The 20,527-nt window shown below is 56.8% G+C and overlaps 1 protein-coding gene across 5 annotated transcripts in view; it reads right to left on the bottom strand.

Moving 5' to 3' along the window:
- Positions 1 to 20,252, bottom strand: part of CLPB (ClpB family mitochondrial disaggregase) — an 80,478-nt gene extending 60,226 nt beyond the window's left edge. Inside the window, exons 1-3 of one of the 5 annotated variants that reach the window (XM_054056712.1) lie at positions 18,897 to 20,252; positions 17,243 to 17,294; positions 2,852 to 2,938 (exon numbers count right to left, since the gene is read on the bottom strand). In XM_054056712.1, coding sequence (XP_053912687.1) covers positions 2,852 to 2,938; positions 17,243 to 17,294; positions 18,897 to 20,184 — 1,427 coding nt within the window. In that variant the 5' untranslated portion in view covers positions 20,185 to 20,252. The remainder of the gene's footprint in view (positions 1 to 2,851; positions 2,939 to 17,242; positions 17,295 to 18,896) is intronic. The other 4 variants (XM_054056721.1, XM_054056729.1, XM_054056743.1 and 1 more) reach the window with 4 other exon arrangements.
- Positions 20,253 to 20,527: the final 275 nt, after the last annotated feature.

The following is a 20,527-nucleotide window of genomic DNA, read 5'->3' on the forward strand; positions in this document are numbered from 1 at the left end:
GAGATCCCTTCCAACCCAAACCATCCCATGATTCCAAGGGCTGATCCACACTCCGGAGGGGTTTGGAACCGGATGGGCTTTGAGATCCCTTCCAACCCAACCCATCCCATGATTCCAAGGGCTGATGGACACTCCAGAGGGGTTTGGAACCGGATGGGCTTTGAGGTCCCTTCCAACCCAACTCATCCCATGATTCCAAGGGCTGATCCACACTCCAGAGGGGTTTGGAACCGGATGGGCTTTGAGATCCCTTCCAACCCAAACCATCCCATGATTCCAAGGGCTGATCCACACTCCAGAGGGGTTTGGAACCGGATGGGCTTTGAGATCCCTTCCAACCCAAACCATCCCATGATTCCAAGGGCTGATGGACACTCCAGAGGGGTTTGGAACCGGATGGGCTTTGAGATCCCTTCCAACCCAACCCATCCCATCATTCCAAGGGCTGATGGACACTCCAGAGGGGTTTGGAACCGGATGGGCTTTGAGATCCCATCCGATCCAACCCATCCCATGATTCCAAGGGCTGAATGACACAACAGTGGGTGTTGAACCTGGAGAAGAGAAGGTTCCATGGAGACCTCAGAGCAGCTTCCGGTATGGAAAGGAGCTCCAGGAAAGCTGCGGAGGGACTTTGGATCAGGGAGGGCAGAGATGGGATGAGGGGAACGGTTTGGAGCTTCGAGAGGGGACATTGAGGTGAGATCTTAGGGAGAAATGTTCTTCTCGGAGCGTGGGGAGGCCCTGGAAGAGGTTCTCCAGAGCAGCGTTGGCCGCTCCATCCCTGGAGGGGTTGAAGGCCACGTTGGATGGAGCTCGGAGCAACCGGATCCCAGTGGGAGACGCCGATCGAACCGGATAAGCTTTGAGATCCCTTCCAACCCAACTCATTCCAGGATTCATCCCCACGTTGGGAACACAAACATCCTTTGCCCAACGCCACCAGAAGCTCTTCTCCTCAACCAGGTCCGACTCTCCGTCCATCCCGGCTCCGGATCGAAGGCTTCCGAGTGCTTTTTCCAGCCTCGCTATTTCCATCAGCATTTCCAGCCGATTTCGGCGGCGATTTGCCGTAATTATTGGAGCGTGAAGAGCTTTTCTCCTTCTCCTCTCGTCCTTTTGGGAGTCGGGCAGCGCTGTTCTGCTCCATCGGTCACTCGGAATGGTCAACAGTCGTCACACTTCACCGCCGAGCATTATCCTTCGGGAAAAGTGGGAGGATCCGTAGCGGAACGGGCAAACAACGGAGGTCTCCGTCGCTCCTCGGACATCAAAGTTAACCAAACAACCCCTGAGCCGTCGCCTCCCGCTCCCGGTCTTAAGGAGCACCCGGAGGAGGTCACGACTTCCAACTTTGTCACCGTATCCATCAAAGTCGGGAGCCACACACGAACTCGGCGCACGGATTGGGATCGTGCGGCCCCGAGAGCGGATATTCCGCCTTTTGTGTTCCTTTTCCATCCCTTGTTTACCGGAATCATTACGGCTTTTTTATCGTCCTTCCGAACTCGCGACTGAGGAAAAGCGCTCCGAGAGGTGATGGCATCAAAGCTCCTTCTCCCGTCTGTGCCGCAGTCGCTACAATTGGATTTCTTTCCCTCTTTTTTTTTTCTTGGAGAGAGGGTTTTCTTCTTTCCTTAAACACAAAACTCATCCCAAAGCGTTAATTGAATTTCGTTGTGGACGGAATTATATTCCCGAGTGGCATTAAAAGGTTATAAGAAGTCAAAGCCGCTCATCCCGGGAAAAATGGAGGGGTTTGGCTTCCGAAAGAATCGGTGGAAAAGAGCCAACGATGGTCCCAATGCCCGGAGGGAGGTGGCGGCTCCGATGGGATGTGTTTCGGATGGTGGGATCGCAAATTGATGACCTCCAGGAGATCCCAAAGCGAAGGAGTCCATGGATGGAGGGCAGGAGGATCTGCAGAGGGATCCAGGCTGGATCCATGGATGGAGGGCAGGAGGATCTGCAGAGGGATCCAGGCTGGATCCATGGATGGAGGGCAGGAGGATCTACAGAGGGATCCAGGCTGGATCCATGGATGGAGGGCAGGAGGATCTGCAGAGGGATCCAGGCTGGATCGATGGATGGAGGGCAGGAGGATCTGCAGAGGGATCCAGGCTGGATCCATGGATGGAGGGCAGGAGGATCTGCAGAGGGATCCAGGCTGGATCCATGGATTCAGGGTTCAATTCTGGGCCCTTCAGGCCAACTAAGACCTCGAGGGGGTTGGAGAACATCCGGAGAAGGGAACGGAGCTGAGGAAGGGGGTGGAGAACAGGGAATGTGGGAGCAGCTGAGGGACCTGAGGGTGTTGAGTCTGGAGGAGAAGAGGTTGAGGGGAGACCTCATCGCTCTCCGCAGCTCCTGGAAAGGAGGTTGGAATGAGGTGGGCATTGGTGTCTTCTCCGAAGGGGTGGGATGAGTGGAAACGGCCTCAAGTTGCACCAGGAGGGGTTTAAGTGGGATATTGGGAAAGATTCCTTCATGGAAAGGGTGGAGAAGCTCTGGCAGAGGGTCCTCAGGGCAGTGGTGGATCTCCATCTCTGGAGGGTTTCCTAAACCACGTGGCAGTGGCACTTGGGGACAGCGGTTGGGTGTCACGGTGCCGTTGGAGATCTCTTTTCCAACCTTAAGAATTCCATAATTTCCCTGATGGTAATTCAGGAGCCGCACCGGAGACAACGGAACCTCTTCTGTCCCATAACGTTAAGAGACGACGGAGAAGTGAAAACCTCCTTCAAGTTCAGCTCCACCACACGTTCCAAAGTAGCCCAAACTTTACGGAATGGTCCTCTGGAGATCCATAGGACTTCAGGAAAGAGCGGAAGAACGGAGCGATGAGACCTACCTGGAATTCCGACTGATGGCGGCCACCATGAGGGCAGTCCAGCCGAGCCTGTGCCTCGCGTTGACATCTACACCGTCTTCCAACAACCTGGACACGAGAGAGAGAGACACCGTGAGGGAGAGGAAGCAGAGAGAAGACCTCGAGAAGAACAAAGAGCCCTCCAGGTGGACCATCTCACGTCACAAATAGCTTCCAAGAAGTCGGATGAACCGTTGAGTCAATTGGAGAACCAACCGGGAGAGCGGGGAATTAACCACCAACACGGAACGTGATGGGAGGTTTGGATCTCCACGTTTCAGGGGTGAAGGTGAGGGCATCACAAAGAGCTCAGATCTCCCAAATCTGCACCGGTGGGAGATGTTCTGAGGTCTTCTGAGCATCATGGAATGGGTTTGGGTTGGAAGGGACCTCAAAGCTCATCCAGTTGGATGAGCAGGGACATCTCCTACCGGATCAGGGGCTCCAAAGCCCATCCAATGTGGCCTTCAACCCCTCCAGGGATGGAGTGGCCACCATTGCTCCGGATAACCCATTCCAGGGCCTCCCCACACTCCGAGGAGAACATTTCTCCCTAAGATCTCACCTCAATGTCCCCTCTCGAAGCTCCAAACCGTTCCCCTCATCCCATTTCTGCCCTCCCTGATCCAGAGCTCCTCCGCAGCTTTCCTGGAGCCCCGTTCCCTCCTGGAAGCTGCTCTAAAGTCTCCATGGAGCCTTCTCTTCTCCAGCCTCAACAACCCCAACTCTCCCACTTTGTCCTCTTAGAGGAGGACACATCCACGTCCCCTCATCCTCTTTCCTCAGTATCTCCGTCCAACAGTCGGGGAATCAGGGAATGGGTTGGAAGGGACCTCAAAGCTCATCCAGTTGGATGAGCAGGGACATCTCCTACCGGATCAGGGGCTCCAAAGCCCATCCAACGTGGCCTTCAACCCCTCCAGGGATGGAGCAGCCACCACTGCTCTGGATAACCCATTCCAGGGCCTCCCCACGCTCCGAGAAGAACATTTCTCCCTAAGAACTCACCTCAATTTCCCCTCTCGAAGCTCCAAACCGTTCCCCTCATCACATCTCTTCCCTCCCTGATCCAAAGTCCCTCCGCAGCTTCCCTGGAGCCCCATTCCCTACCAGAAGCTGCTCTAAGGTCTCCATGGAACCTTCTCCTCTCCAGGTTCAACAACCCCAACTCTCCCACTTTGTCCTCTTAGAGGAGGACACGTCCACGTCCCCTCATCCCCTTTCCTCAGTATCTCCATCCGACAGTCGGGGAATCGGGGAATGGGTTGGAAGGTACTTCAAAGCTCATCCAGTCCCAACCCCACACCATGGGCAGCGACACTTCCCACCGGATCAGGGGCTCCGAGGCCCATCCAACGTGGCCTTCAACCCCTCCAGGGATGGAGCAGCCACTGCTGCTCCGGATAACCCATTCCAGGGCCTCCCCACGCTCCGAGAAGAACATTTCTCCCTAAGATCTCACCTCAATGTCCCCTCTTGAAGCTCCAAACTGTTCCCCTCATCCCATCTTGGCTCTCCCTGATCCAAAGTCCCTCCGCAGCTCCCCTGGAGCCCCGTTCCCTCCTGGAAGCTGCTCTAAGGTCTCCATGGAACCTTCTCTTCTCCAGGTTCAACAACCCCAACTCTCCCACTTTGTCCTCTTAGAGGAGGACACGTCCACGTCCCCTCTTTCCTCAGTATCTCCATCCGACAGTCAGGGAATCGAGGAATGGGTTGGAAGGGACCTCAAAGCTCATCCAGTTGGATGAGCAGGGACATCTCCTACCAGATCAGGGGCTCCGAGCTCCATCCAACGTGGCCTTCAACCCCTCCAGGGATGGAGCAGCCACCGCTGCTCTGGAGAACCCATTCCAGGGCCTCCCCACGCTCCGAGAAGAACATTTCTCCCTAAGATCTCACCTCAATGTCCCCTCTCGAAGCTCCAAACCGTTCCCCTCATCCCATTTCTGCCCTCCCTGATCCAAAGTCCCTCCGCAGCTTCCCTGGTTTCCCATTCCCTCCTGGAAGCTGCTCTAAGGTCTCCATGGAGCCTTCTCTTCTCCAGGTTCTACACCCCCAACTCTCCCACTTTGTCCTCTTAGAGGAGGACACGTCCGTGTCCCCATCCCGACCACGGCTCTCTCCACCGACCTCAGAAACCAGAAAGACTTTTGAGATCATTGTTTGGTTGGAAAAGACTTTTGAGATCATTGTTTGGTTGGAAAAGACTTTTGAGATCATTATTGTTTGGTTGGAAAAGACTTTTGAGGTCATTGTTTGGTTGGAAAAGACTTTTGAGATCATTGAGAATCATTTGGTTGAGAAACACTTTTGAGATCATTATCGTTTGGTTGGGAAAGACTTTTGGGATCATTGTTTGGTTGAGAAAGACTTTTGAGGTCATTGAGGATCGTTCGGTTGGGAAAGACTTTTGAGATCATTGTTTGGTTGAGAAAGACTTTGAGATCATTGAGGATCGTTTGGTTGGGAAAGACTTTTGAGATCATTATTGTTTGGTTGGAAAAGACTTTTGAGATCATTATTGTTTGGTTGGAAAAGACTTTTGAGATCATTATTGTTTGGTTGGAAAAGACTTTTGAGATCATTGTTTGGTTGGAAAAGACTTTTGAGATCATCATTGTTTGGTTGGAGAAGACTTTTGAGATCATTATCGTTTGGTTGGAAAAGACTTTTGAGACCATTGTTTGGTTGGAAAAGACTTTTGAGGTCATTGAGGATCGTTTGGTTGGAAAAGACTTTTGAGATCATTGAGGATCGTTTGGTTGAGAAAGACTTTGAGATCATTATTGTTTGGTTGGAAAAGACTTTGAGATCATTGCGGATCGTTTGGTTGACAAAGACTTTGGAGATCATTGAGTGCCACCACCCCTGTCCACCACTGAACCACAGACCTGAGCACCTCATCTCCCCACCTTTTCAACACCTCCAAAGAAGAGACCTCCACCATATCCACCACCACCTGAGAACCCTTTCCGTGAAGGAATCTTTCCCAAGATCCAACCTAAACCTCCGCCGACACAACTTTGAAGCCGTTTCCTCTCATCCCATCCCAAGTTCTTGGGAGAAGAACGCGATCCCCACCTCATTCCAACCTCCTTTCCAGGAGCTGTGGCGGCCAATGAGGTGTCCTCTCAGCCTCGTCTTCTCCAGACCAAACCTCTCCAGCTTCTCTAATCCTTTCTCCTGTCCTCCAGCCCCTTCCCCAGCGTCGTTCCGTTCTCCGGATGCGCTCCAACCCCTCAAGGTCGTTCTTGTCTTGAGGGACCCAGAACTGAACCCAGAATTTGAGGTGTGGTCTCACCAAGGGGGACAATCCCTTCCCTGCTCCTGGTGACCACCCCATGGCTGATCCAAACCAGGTTGCTGGTGGCCTTCTTGGCCACTTGGGCCACCGCCGCCTCACGTTCAGCCGCTGTTGACCATCACCCTCAGGTCTTTTTCCATCAGGGAGGTCTTCAGCTGCTCTTCCCCAAAGGGAACGGAGCTGAGGAAGGGGGTGGAGAACGTCTGGAGAAGGGAACGGAGCTGAGGAAGGGGCTGGAGAACGTCTGGAGAAGGGAATGGAGCTGAGGAAGGGGGTGGAGAACGTCTGGAGAAGGGAACGGAGCTGAGGAAGGGGCTGGAGAACGTCTGGAGAAGGGAATGGAGCTGAGGAAGGGGGTGGAGAACGTCTGGAGAAGGGAACGGAGCTGAGGAAGGGGCTGGAGAACGTCTGGAGAAGGGAATGGAGCTGAGGAAGGGGCTGGAGAACGTCTGGAGAAGGGAATGGAGCTGAGGAAGGGGGTGGAGAACGTCTGGAGAGGGGAATGGAGCTGAGGAAAGGGGTGGAGAACGTCTGGAGAAGGGAATGGAGCTGAGGAAGGGGCTGGAGAACGTCTGAAGAAGGGAACGGAGCTGAGGAAGGGGCTGGAGAACGTCTGGAGAGGGGAACGGAGCTGAGGAAAGGGCTGGAGAACGTCTGGAGAAGGGAACGGAGATGACGAAGGGGTTGGAGAACGTCTGGAGAAGGGAACGGAGCTGAGGAAGGGGGTGGAGAACGTCTGGAGAAGGGAACGGAGCTGAGGAAAGGGCTGGAGAACGTCTGGAGAAGGGAACGGAGCTGAGGAAGGGGGTGGAGAACGTCTGGAGAAGGGAACGGAGCTGAGGAAGGGGCTGGAGAACGTCTGGAGAAGGGAATGGAGCTGAGGAAGGGGGTGGAGAACGTCTGGAGAAGGGAACGGAGCTGAGGAAGGGGCTGGAGAACGTCTGGAGAAGGGAACGGAGCTGAGGAAAGGGCTGGAGAACGTCTGGAGAAGGGAACGGAGCTGAGGAAGGGGCTGGAGAACGTCTGGAGAAGGGAACGGAGCTGAGGAAGGGGGTGGAGAACGTCTGGAGAAGGGAACGGAGCTGAGGAAAGGGCTGGAGAACATCTGGAGAAGGGAACGGAGCTGAGGAAGGGGCTGGGGAACGTCTGGAGAAGGGAATGGAGCTGAGGAAGGGGCTGGAGAACGTCTGGAGAAGGGAACGGAGCTGAGGAAGGGGGTGGAGAACGTCTGGTGAAGGGAACGGAGCTGAGGAAGGGGCTGGAGAACGTCTGGAGAAGGGAACGGAGCTGAGGAAGGGGGTGGAGAACGTCTGGAGAAGGGAACGGAGCTGAGGAAAGGGCTGGAGAACGTCTGGAGAAGGGAACAGAGCTGAGGATGGGGCTGGAGAACGTCTGGAGAGGGGAACGGAGCTGAGGAAGGGGCTGGAGAACGTCTGGAGAAGGGAACGGAGCTGAGGAAGGGGGTGGAGAACGTCTGGAGAAGGGAACGGAGCTGAGGAAGGGGCTGGAGAACGTCTGGAGAAGGGAACGGAGCTGAGGAAGGGGGTGGAGAACGTCTGGAGAAGGGAATGGAGCTGAGGAAGGGGCTGGAGAACGTCTGGAGAAGGGAACGGAGCTGAGGAAAGGGGTGGAGAACGCTCCGAAAGACACAGCGGAAGCTGCTCCATGGGATCAACCGTGGTTCATCTTCACCCTTTCTCCTTCCCACCACGGGGAACGAACGCCTGGAGGAGTATCCGACAGATCCAGGAGGTGCCTCTTTGCGCAGGTGACGGCAGATAGCGATCTCCGGAGGTCGTTTCCCATTCCCGCTCCATATCCGGAGGGTGTTTGTACTCCCAATAAAGGCATCGCTCTCACATTCAGAGCCACCGGGGGTTGAAACCGTTCATCTGTAGAAGGTGCCTGAAGGAGAAATCCACACCGCGGCTCCATCTGTGCTTCCAGGTGCAACGGGAACACATCCGTACCTTCGGATTGAAGCTGTCGGCTTCAGCTCCGGCTTCTCCAGACTCAGTCTGAGCTCAGTGCCGGGAAAAGTCATGGAAGAGGTGATGTTGAGTGCCATCACGAAGCACATGGAAGAGAAACGGGTGATGAGGGGCAATCAACGCGGGTTTACGGAAGGGAGATCTTCCGGATGGCCTTCCAGGATGGAATGACGCCACTCCTGGATGGGGGAAAGGCTGTGGATGGAGTCTTCTTGGACTTCGGTGAAGCCCTTTGACAGAGTTTCTCACAACATTCTCCTCCAGAAACTGTCACCTCCGACCTGGACGGGCGCACACTCTCCGGGGTGGAAAACCGCTGGGATGGCCCAGAGAGTGGTGGACAATGGAGTTCACTCCAGCGGGAGGTGGGGGCCAAGAGGGGTTCCTCAGGGCTCCGTACGGGTCCGGCTCTGTCCAAGGGCGTTATCCATGACCGGGATGAAGGCACTGAGTGCACCCTCAGCGAGTTTGCGGATGACACTACGCTGGGAGGAAGCGTGGATCTCCTGGAGGGTTTTGAGGTTCTCCAAAGGGATCTGAACAGGATGGGATGGATGGGATGAGGTTCAACGAGGCCAAATGCCGGATCCTCCCTTCGGGGCATAAAAACCTTCTGCAGTGCTCCAGACTGGGGGAAGAGTGGCCGGAGAGCCGCACGGAGGAGAAGGACCTGGGGGTGATGGTGGACAACCAACGGACCATGAGCCACCGGTGTGTCCAGGGGGGCCAAGAAGGCCAACGGCATCTTGGCTTGGATCAGGAACGGTGGGACCAGCAGGGCCAGGGAGGGGATTCTCCCTCGGTACTCGGCACTGGTGAGGCCGCACCTTCAGCACTGAGTTCAGTTCTGGACCCCTCACCACCAGAAGGACGCTGAGGCTCTGGAGAGTGTCCAGAGAAGAGCAACGGAGCCGGAGAGGGGCTGGAGAACGTCTGACGAGGAGCGGCTGAGAGAGCTTTGAGAAGAGGAGGCGGAGGGGAGACCTCAGTGCTCTCCAACTGCTGGGATGGAGGTTGTGGAGAGGAGGGAGAGGGGCTCTGCTCCCAAGGGACAGAGGACAGGACAAGGGGGAATGGCCTCGAGCTCCACCAGGGGACGTTCAGGTTGGGCATCGGGAAAACATTCGTCATGGAAAGAGTCATCGGGCACTGGAAGAGCTGCCCAGGGAGAATCATCCATAGAATCACCAGGTTGGAAAGGACCCTCTGGATCCTCGAGTCCAACCATTCCTAACGCTCCCTTAAACCATAGAATCATATCATGGAATCACCAGGTTGGAAAGGACCCTCTGGATCCTCGAGTCCAACCATTCCTAACGCTCCCTAAACCGTGTCCTTAAGCACTTCATCCACCCGTTCCTTAAACACCTCTGTTGTCGATCCCTTGGCCGTGTTGATCCCATGGCCACATGGATCCCTTGGCCACGTTGATCCCATGGCCACATGGATCCCTTGACCGTGTTGATCCCATGGCCACATGGATCCCTTGGCCACGTTGATCCCATGGCCACATGGATCCCTTGGCCGTGTTGATCCCATGGCCACATTGATCCCTTGACCATGGTGATCCCATAGCCGTGTTGATCCCTTGGCTGTGTTGATCCCTCGGCCGTGTTGATCCCTTGGCCATGTTGATCCCACGGCCACATTGATCCCTTGACCGTGTTGATCCCATGGCCACACTGATCCCTTGACCATGGTGATCCCTTGGCCATGTTGATCCCATGGCCGTGTTGATCCCATGGCCACACTGATCCCTTGACCATGGTGATCCCTTGACCACATTGATCCCACGGCCGTGTTGATCCCAGGGCTGCGTTGATCCCAAGGCCGTGTTGATCCCATGGCCACACTGATCCCTTGACCATGGTGATCCCATGGCCACATTGATCCCACGGCCGTGTTGATCCCAGGGCTGCGTTGATCCCATGGCCACATTGATCCCTTGACCACGGTGATCCCTTGACCACACTGATCCCTTGGCTGTGTTGATCCCTTGGCCGTGTTGATCCCTCAGCCGTGTTGATCCCTTGGCCATGTTGATCCCATGGCCACACTGATCCCTTGACCACGGTGATCCCTTGGCCATGTTGATCCCATGGCCGTGTTGATCCCATGGCCACACTGATCCCTTGACCATGGTGATCCCTTGACCACATTGATCCCATGGCCACACTGATTCCTTGGCCACATTGATCCCTTGGCCGCGTTGATCCCATGGCTGTGTTGATCCCATGGCCACATTGATCCCTTGACCATGGTGATCCCTTCACCACGTTGATCCCTTGGCCATGTTGATCCCTTGGCCACGTTGATCCCTTCACCACGTTGATCCCTTGGCCGTGTTGATCCCTTGGCCACGTTGATCCCTTGGCCATGTTGATCCCATGGCCACACTGATCCCTTGACCATGGTGATCCCTTGACCACATTGATCCCATGGCCACATTGATCCCTTGACCATGGTGATCCCTTGACCACATTGACCCCATGGCCACATTGATCTCTTAGCCACGTTGATCCCTTCACCACGTTGATCCCTTGGCCACGTTGATCCCTTGGCCACGTTGATTCCTTGGCCACGTTGATCCCATGGCCACGTTGATCCCATGGCCACATCGATCCCATAGCCACGTTGATCCCATGGCCACTTCGATCCCTTCACCACATCGATCCCTTCACCACATCGATCCCTTCACCACGTTGATCCCACGGCCGCGTTGAACTCCATGAGTTTCATTACGATCCCACCTCTCCAGCCTGTCCAGATCCCTCACGGAATCAATCAATTTCCACGCCGGCATCCGGATCACTCTACGCATTCTGGAACGCTGAGGCCACGTAACCTCACACGCAACGCGTCCGGATATTTCATTTCGGACCCGAGTTGCGCTTTACGTCATTCCAAGACTTTCTACAGCTTTTCCAGACACCTCAACTTTCTCTCCGGGGTCCTTAAGCCCCTCATTAATTTCTTCCCTGCCTGAGTTAACGATGCCGATCGATAACGTTCCGACTGCTGTTCCCATCCCAGACAAACAAATGGATTTATCAGCAGGAGGGGGGTTGTTAATGAGATAAACTCCTCCGATCAATGTTTGGGAGGATGATCCATCCTTTAACCAAAAGAAAATCCAGGATTTCTGCCTCCCAGGGAGTTTTCCAGGCAAAAAAGCGCTCCGTGAACACCATTCCCAGTCTTTCTCGGGGCCTTCCAAGCCTGGATACAGGGTGGGAGCTTTCTCTGTGGGGTGGTGGGATGGATGCGGAGGGGAAGGGATGGATTCAGAGGGGAGGGATGGATCCAGAGGGAAGGGATGGATTCAGAGGGGAGGGATGGATTCAGAGGGAAGGGATGGATCCAGAGGGGAGGGATGGATCCAGAGGGGAGGGATGGATTCAGAGGGGAGGGATGGATCCAGAGGGAAGGGATGGATCCAGAGGGGAGGGATGGACCCAGAGGGAAGGGATGGATCCAGAGGGAAGGGATGGATCCAGAGGGGAGGGATGGACCCAGAGGGAAGGGAGAGATCCAGAGGGAAGGGATGGACCCAGAGTGAAGGGATGGATTCAGAGGGGAGGGATGGATCCAGAGGGAAGGGATGGATCCAGAGTGGAGGGATGGATCCAGAGGGAAGGGATGGATCCAGAGGGAAGGGATGGATCCAGAGTGGAGGGATGGATCCAGAGGGAAGGGATGGATTCAGAGGGGAGGGATGGATTCAGGGGGGAGGGATGGATCCAGAGGGGAGGGATAGATCCAGAGGGAAGGGATGGATGCAGAGGGAAGGGATGGATTCAGAGGGGAGGGATGGATCCAGAGGGGAGGGATGGACCCAGAGGGAAGGGATGGATCCAGAGGGAAGGGATGGATTCAGAGGGGAGGGATGGATTCAGAGGGGAGGGATGGATCCAGAGGGAAGGGATGGATCCAGAGTGGAGGGATGGATCCAGAGGGAAGGGCTGGATCCAGAGGGGAGGGATGGATCCAGAGGGGAGGGATGGACCCAGAGGGAAAAGATGAATCCAGATGGAAGGGATGGATCCAGAGTGGAGGGATGGATCCAGAGTGGAGGGATGGATCCAGAGGGCAGGGATGGTCCCAAAGGGAAGGGATAGCTCGAGAGGGGAAGGATGGGTCCAGATGGAAGGGATGGATCCAGAGGGAAGGGATGGATCCAGACGGAAGAGATGGATTCAGAGGGAAGGGATGGATCCAGAGGGAAGGGATGGATCCAGAGGGAAGGGATGGGACACTGAGGGAAGGGATGGATTCAGAGGGAAGTGATGGATCCGGAGAGAAGAGATGATTCCAGACGGAAGGGATGGATCCAGAGGGAAGAGTTGTATCCAGAGGGAAGGGATGGACCCAGAGGGAAGGGATGGATCCAGAGGGAAGGGATGGACCCAGAGGGAAGGGATGGACCCAGAGCGAAGAGATGGATTCAGAAGGAAGGGATGGACCCAGAGGGAAGGGATGAATCCAGATGCAAGGGATGGACCCAGAGGGAAAGGATGGATCCAGAGGGAAGGGATGGACCCAGAGGGAAAGGATGGATCCAGAGGGAAGGGATGGACCCAGAGGGAAGGGAGAGATCCAGAGGGAAGAGATGGACCCAGAGGGAAGGGATAGATCCAGAGGGAAGGGATGGACCCAGAGGGAAGGGATGGATCCAGAGCGGAGGGATGGACCCAGAGGGAAGGGATGGATCCAGAGGGAAGGGATGGATCCAGAGGGAAGGGATGGATCCAGAGCGGAGGGATGGACCCAGAGGGGAGGGTTGGATCCAGAGGGACCCGGACAGGCTGGAGAGGGAGGACCATACAAATCTCCTGGAGTTCAACCAGGCCAAGGGCAAGGTCCTGCCCCGGGATCGGAGCGATCCCAACCAAAAATCCAGGAGAATGGATTGGGAGCAGCTCTGAGGAGAAGGATTTGGGACACTGAGGGAGGAGAAGCTCAACTGGAGCCACAACCCAGAAACCATCCGTGTCCTGCGCTCCATCCAAAGCCGCCGGAGCAGAGGGCGTGGGATGGGATTCCATCCCTCTCCTCTGCTCCGGAGAGAGACCCCACCTGGAGCCCTGTGTCCAGTTCCGGAGTCCCCAGCACAGGGAGAACATGGAGCTGTTGGGACGAGGCCGGAGGAGGCCACGGAGATGATGGGAAGGCTGGAGAACCTCCTGGAGGAGGACAGGCTGGAAGAGTTGGGATTGTTCACTCTGGAGAAGAGAAGGATCCATGGAGCAGCTTCCAGCAGGAAAAGAGGCTCCAGGAAAGCTGGGAAGGAGATCAGGGAGTGCAGGGAGAGGACAAAGGGAATGGATTGGAGCTACAAGAGGAGAGATTGAGGTGAGATCTTAGGGAGAAATGTTCTCCTCGGAGCGTGGGAAGTCCACTTGTGGAGTTCTCAGCACAGGGAGAACACGGAGCTGTTGGGATGAGGCCGGAGGAGGCCACGGAGATGATGGGAGGGCTGGAGAACCTCCTCTAAGAGGACAAGGTGGGAGAGGTGGGGTTGGTGAGCCTGGAGAAGACTCCATGGAGGCCTTAGAGCAGCTTCCAGTAGGGAAAGGAGCTCCAGGAAAGCTGCGGAGGGGCTCTGGATCAGGAAGGGCAGAAATGGGATGAGGGGAATGGTTTGGAGCTTCAAGAGGAGAGATTGAGGTGAGATCTTAGGGAGAAATGTTCTCCTCGGAGCGTGGGGAGGCCCTGGAATGGGTTATCCAGAGCAGCGGTGGCTGCTCCATCCCTGGAGGGGTTGAAGGCCACGTTGGATGGGGTTCGGAGCCCCTAATCCGGTGGGAGGTGTCCGTGTCCATGGAACTGTCTGAGCTTTGAGGTCCCCTTCCAACTCAACCCATTCCATGAGTCTTTGCTTCTATGATTTCAGGAAAACACCTGCTTTGAAGGCTTTCAACGGAGAGAGCTGAGCCACATCTCCACACGGATGAGACATTCCGCATCCTGGGATTTTCCTGCCTGGTTTGGGAGCAGCAATGCTCCCCATCCCACTCTTCCGTGCACGGGAGAAGAATTAGGGGACCCTTTGGAGAACTACGAACCCCCTCTCAGCATACGGAGTGACGGAGCCGCGGAAGGAAAATTCACCAAAGAGCATCTCCCAAAGCCTCAACGCTTTGATCCAAGCGGCAGAGAAAAGGCATCGGAGCGAGCGGCGTTGCCGAGCTCGCTCCCCCCCTCTCCGTCGCTCCGGCCAGATGTGCCTTCCTATTCATCCCGCTGCCGGGGGAAGGTTCCGGGTGACCGCTTCGGTGACACCGAGTCCGTAGGCCGACCCGGAGGGTATGTTTGAGTTTGTACTCAACGCCGTCGTTCCCTGCCGGCAGCTGGAGCCAAAGGAAGTTGGAAACTTGAACTTTTCCGTCAACAATAGCTTCTGTTTCTTTTGGGAACGCACGTATTCCCTCGGCTGCTCCCAATATGTCACCGTCGCAACGGAGGCGCCCCAAGAGCCGCTCGTTATCTCTCGGGATTTGGGGAAGAAAAGGATGGGAAGCAAAGAGACGGAGCTGAACAGAGCTCCAGGTGGGAAAGCGGAATTTCCACTAAAAAAATCATGGAAAGGCTTGGAAAGGAGCTCAAAGTCCAGCCAGTGCCACTGGAAGGGACACCTTCCACGGGGTCAGGTTGCTCCAAGACCCAAGACACATCCGTGTCCCCTCATCCCCTTTCCTCAGTGTCTCCATCCGACAGTCGGGGAATCGGGGAATGGGTTGGAAGGGGCTTCAAAGCGACACTTCCCACCGGATCCGGTTGCTCCGAGGCCCATCCAATGTGGCCTTCAACCCCTCCAGGGATAGAGCATTCCAGGGCCTCCCCACGCTCCGAGAAGAACATTTCTCCCTAAGATCTCACCTCAATTTCCCCTCTCGAAGCTCCAAACCGTTCCCCTCATCCCATCTCCGCCCTCCCTGATCCAGAGCTCCTCCATAGCTTCCCTGGAGCCCCGTTCCCTACTGGAAGCTGCTCTAAGGTCTCCATGGAGCCTTCTCTTCTCCAGACCGAACAATCCCGACTCTCCCACTTTGTCCTTTTAGAGGAGGACACGTCCGCGTCCCCTCATCCCTTTTCCTCAGTGTCTCCACCCGACAGTCGAGGAATCAGGGAATGGGTTGGAAGGGACTTCAAAACCCATCCGGTCCCAACCCTACGCCATGGGCAGGGACACTTCCCACCGGATCCGGTTGCTCCAAGGCCCATCCAACGTGGCCTTCAACCCCTCCAGGGATGGAGCAGCCACCGCTGCTCTGGAGAACCCATTCCAGGGCCTCCCTACGCTCCGAGAAGAACATTTCTCCCTAAGATCTCACCTCAATTTCCCCTCTCGAAGCTCCAAATCGTTCCACTCATCCCATCTCTGCCCTCCCTGATCCCGAGCCCCTCCACATCTAAAGCTCATCTTGGATGTTTCCAGCTCCGTTCCCTTCTCCAGACGTTCTCCAGCCCCTTCCTCAGCTCCGTTCCCTTCTCCAGATGTTCTCCAGCCCTTTCCTCAGCTCCGTTCCCTTCTCCAGACGTTCTCCAGCCCCTTCCTCAGCTCCGTTCCCTTCTCCAGACGTTCTCCAGCCCCTTCCTCAGCTCCGTTCCCTTCTCCAGACGTTCTCCAGCCCTTTCCTCAGCTCCGTTCCCTTCTCCAGACGTTCTCCAGCCCCTTCCTCAGCTCTGTTCCCTTCTCCAGACGTTCTCCAGCCCCTTCCTCAGCTCCGTTCCCTTCTCCAGACGTTCTCCAGCCCTTTCCTCAGCTCCGTTCCCTTCTCCAGACGTTCTCCAGCCCCTTCCTCAGCTCCGTTCCCTTCTCCAGACGTTCTCCAACCCCTTCCTCAGCTCCATTCCCTTCTCCAGACGCTCTCCAGCCCCTTCCTCAGCTCCATTCCCTTCTCCACATGTTCTCCAACCCCTTCCTCAGCTCCATTCCCTTCTCCAGATGTTCTCCACCCCCTTCCTCAGCTCCATTCCCTTCTCCAGACGTTCTCCAGCCCCTTCCTCAGCTCCGTTCCCTTCTCCAGACCGTCTCCAGCCCCTCAAGGTCCTTCTTGGAGTGATGGACCCAGAAGCGACCTCAGGATTCGAGGTGTGACCTCCCCAAGGGGGACAATCCCTGTCCCACTCCTGGTGGCCACCGTTTGCCGAAGCCACGAAGCTCCAACTGCAGTGAGAACAGCGGAAGAACCGCTCTCCACGGAGAACCGCTCGAAGGAAAGAGTACGGAACGAAGGGAAAGGCCGAGGCCGCGCAGCAAAGTCGGATTGGGTGAAGCCACCGCCTTCTTCCCGACCAGAAGGAGAGGTCCTCTCCCTGCTTTCCCACTCCCCCCACCCTGAGACATCCCTAAGGAGCAGCTTCCTGCAATTAGAAGAGCAGGACACGCGCGCTAATTAGCTAAACGCTAATTAGTTACACGCTAATATCCGCTTCGGGCCGTGATCCAGGCCAGACCTCATCCCCGGAGCGCTGCTTCCTCCGAGCTCCTGGAGATGGGAAGGAGCAGCTCTTGGATGTGAGCCATCAAGGGTTCTCCTCCTCCTGGAAGACACCAGGATGGAGGCGCTGAGGGATTCCGGCACTGGGTAAAAATCATGGAATGACGAAGGTTGGAAAAGATCTCCAAGCTTAACCTGCGCCCACCACCATCACTTCCAACGCACTTCGGATGGAAGACGGCGAGGAGAAGGCCTTGAGGGCTGTGGGAGGAGCTCTCCCGCTCTCCCAGGAGCTGCATATCCAAACGGGAACAAGTACCACATCCCACCAGGAAAGAGGGATGAGTCCATCCTTCCTGATCCGGCAGGAGGTATCCGTGCCCACGGCAGGAGTTGAAACCGGATGGACTTTCCCTTTCCAATCCAAACCATTCCATGATTCTACGATAGGAAGAAATCCTTCCCGGTGAGGGTGGTGACGCCCTGACCCACGTTGCCCAAAGAAATCATGGAATCTTCCATGTCTGGAGGTGCCCAAGCGCAGGTTGGATGGAATTTGGAGCAAACTGATCCAGTGGATTCCCTCCAAGCCCTTCCCTCGCTGTTCCTTCCCACCTCCTTAAGTTCTGCTCACCTGGTGACTTCCGAAAGGTCGTTGATCCTCACCGCTTCCAGCAGAGCGTCTTCTGCCACCGGAAAGAGAGAGAGAGGAGGAAGCGGATTAGGAACAAAACACGCGGAGGCACCAAAAAATCCACAGTTTTATCAACCCCCAACTCTTATCCAACCCCAAAAGTCAGGAAGGATCGATGTCTCGGGGAAGGTTCCTCCTAAATCCCAACTCGATGCAGCTCTGGGAAGGCACCATTGTGGTGGATCTGGATGGGCTTTGAGGTCCCTTCCAACCCATTCCATGACTCCACAGGCGGAACAACACACCATTGTGGTGGATCTGGATGGGCTTTGAGGTCCCTTCCAACCCATTCCATGACTCCACAGGCGGAACAACACACCAGTGTGGTGGATCTGGATGGGCTTTGAGGTTCCTTCCAACCCAATCCATGATTCCACAGGCGGAACAACACACCATTGTGGTGGATCTGGATGGGCTTTGAGGTTCCTTCCAACCCAATCCATGATTCCATGATTCAACGACTGTAAGAAATCCTTCCCTGGCTCAGCTTGCCCAGAGAAATCATGGAATCCACCATCCCTGGAGGTGTTGAAGGCCAAGTTGGATGAAGCTCGAAGCAACGTGATCCAGTGGGAGGTGTCCCTGCCCATGGCAGGAGGTTGGAGCTGGATGGGCTTTGAGGTTCCTTCCAACCCATTCCATGATTCCATGGGCTGATTAACACACCAGTGGGGTGGATCTGGATGGGCTTTGAGGTTCCTTCCAACCCAATCCATGATTCCATGATTCAATGACTGTAAGAAATCCTTCCCTGGCTCAGGTTGCCCAGAGAAATCATGGAATCCACCATCCCTGGAATCTGACAAGGGTCGGGGTCTGCTCCCAAGGAACACACGATGGGATGAGAGGAAACGGCCTCAAGTTGCACCCGGGAAGGTTTAAGTGGGATATTGGGAATGATTCCTTCACGGGAAGAGTGGTGGAGCCCCGGGAGATGCTGCTCAGGGCAGTGGTGGATCTCCATCCCTGGAGGACTTCAAAACCACGTGTAGGGAGAGGGTTTGGTTGTCACGATGGGGTGAAACGGCCTCAAGTTGCACCCGGGAAGGTTTTAGTGGGATATTGGGAATGATTCCTTCATGGGAAGAGTGGTGAAGCCCTGGAAGATGCTTCTCAGAGCAGTGGTGGATCTCCATCCCTGGAGGACTTCAAAACCACATGTAGGGAGAGGGTTTGGTTGTCACAATGGGGTGAAACGGCCTCAAGTTGCACCCGGGAAGGTTTCAGTGGGATATTGGGAATGATTCCTTCATGGGAAGAGTGGTGGAGCCCCAGGAGAGGCTGCTCAGGGCAGTGGTGGATCTCCATCCATGGAGGACTTCAAAACCACGTGTAGGGAGAAGGTTTGGTTGTCACGATGGGGTTGGGCTGAGGGTTGGACTCGGGATGGGACCTCTCTAGAACAGCACAAAGTGGGAGAAGAACCCATCCCTGCTCCCCACACCCTTCTCCACGTGCCCTACAGAGCCCTCAAAACCTGGGAATAAAGGATCCCCTTTTCCCACCAGGACCCTCCACGCCTGTGTCCCCCCCAAAATGTGTCCCCCCACGCCCGTGTCCCCCCCAAATGTGTCCCCCCCCACGCCATAGTCACCCTTGGAGCGATGCTCTTTGAAGTAGCACAAGGCCAGTGCTGCCAGGACCGCCGGCACGGCTGCTCTCGGGGGGCTCCGATGTTTTCCGGGGTCTCCTCCGCTGCCGCACCAACGCTTATCACCCCGGAATGCTCGGGGGGGCTCCGAGGCCGGGGGGGAGCGCCCATCGGTAACGTGGGGGACCCCAAAAACCAGGGGGGGACCTTGGGAGATGAGTCCCATGGCCGGGGGGGAGCCTGGACCCATATTGAGTGTAGAGAACCCCAAAAACTGAGGTGGGGCGGGACCCATAGACAGTGGGGGAGGGGGCACAGTTAGCGGGGGGTCCCCTAATGCACGGGGGGAACCCCTAGAGCTGAGCCCCATAGCTGGGGGGGCTCCTCGCCCCATGGCTAAAGGGGAGCCCCTAGAGCTGAGCCCCATAGTTAAGGGGGAGCCCTCAGGGTCCGGACCCACAGATAAGGGGGAGCCCCTAGGGCTGAGCCCCATAGTTTGGGGGGCTCCTCGCCCCATGGCTAAAGGGGAGCCCCTAGAGCTGAGCCCCATGGCTAAGGGGGAGCCCTCAGGGTCCAGACCCACAGAAAGTGGGGAGCCCTTAGGGCTGAGCCCCATGGTAAAGGGGGAGCCCTCAGGATCCGGACCCACAGATAGGGGGGAGCCCCTAGGGCTGAGCCCCATAGCTTGGGGGGCTCCTCGCCCCATGGCTAAAGGGGTGCCTCTAAGGCTGAGCCCCATGGTTAAGGGGGAGCCCTCAGGATCCGGACCCACAGATAGAGGGGAGCCCCTAAGGCTGAGCCCCATAGTTTGGGGGGCTCCTCGCCCCATGGCTAAGGGGGAGCCCCTAGGGCTGAGCCCCATAGCTTGGGGGGCTCCTCGCCCCATGGCTAAAGGGGAGCCCCTAGAGCTGAGCCCCATGGCTAAGGGGGAGCCCTCAGGGTCTGGACCCACAGACAAGGGGGAGCCCCTAAGGCTGAGCCCCACAGTTGGGGGGCCTCCTCGCCCCATAGCTTGGGGGGCTCCTCGTCCCACGGCCGGGGGGTCCCCCCGTTCCCGCTGCCGCCCCCCCTGGGCCTCCGCCCTCCTCTGGAGCCCCGCGCTCAACGCGCTCTCGCGGCGCCCCCCGGCGGCCCCAGATGGGCTCAGCCTCGGCCCTGCGGCCCCGCTCCCCTCCGCCGTCTCCCGCCAGGCCCCGCGGCCCCGTCGCGAAGGCGACAACGACAAACGAGCCCGGAGGAGCCGCGCCAGCCCCGGCGGCGGCGGCGGGCGGGCCGCCAGGGAGGTCAGCATCGTCCCTTCGCTCCCCGCCGAGGCCGCCTTACCCCCTCCCAACCGCGCCGGGCCTACTGGCAAGCCAAAATGGCGGCCGCGCGCGGGGGATGCTGGGAGTTGGAGTCCACTCAGAGCACCGCACTGCGGTGGCGGCTACGCAGAGAACTACAATTCCCAGGGTGCACCGCGCGGGGCACGCCGCGACCCGTAGGCCCCGCCTCTCCCTTCAGCCGCCCACGTGACGCGCGGCTGCCAATGCGGAAGCAGCAGGAGCGCCGGTGTTTAAACGGGGAGAGGCGCGGGGGAGGGGGCAGCGGTATCTGCACGGTACGGAGAGTCATGGAGGGTCTAAGGGATCGGG

Source organism: Cuculus canorus, chromosome 1 (assembly GCF_017976375.1).
Source record: "Cuculus canorus isolate bCucCan1 chromosome 1, bCucCan1.pri, whole genome shotgun sequence".
NCBI classification, from domain to species: domain Eukaryota; kingdom Metazoa; phylum Chordata; class Aves; order Cuculiformes; family Cuculidae; genus Cuculus; species Cuculus canorus.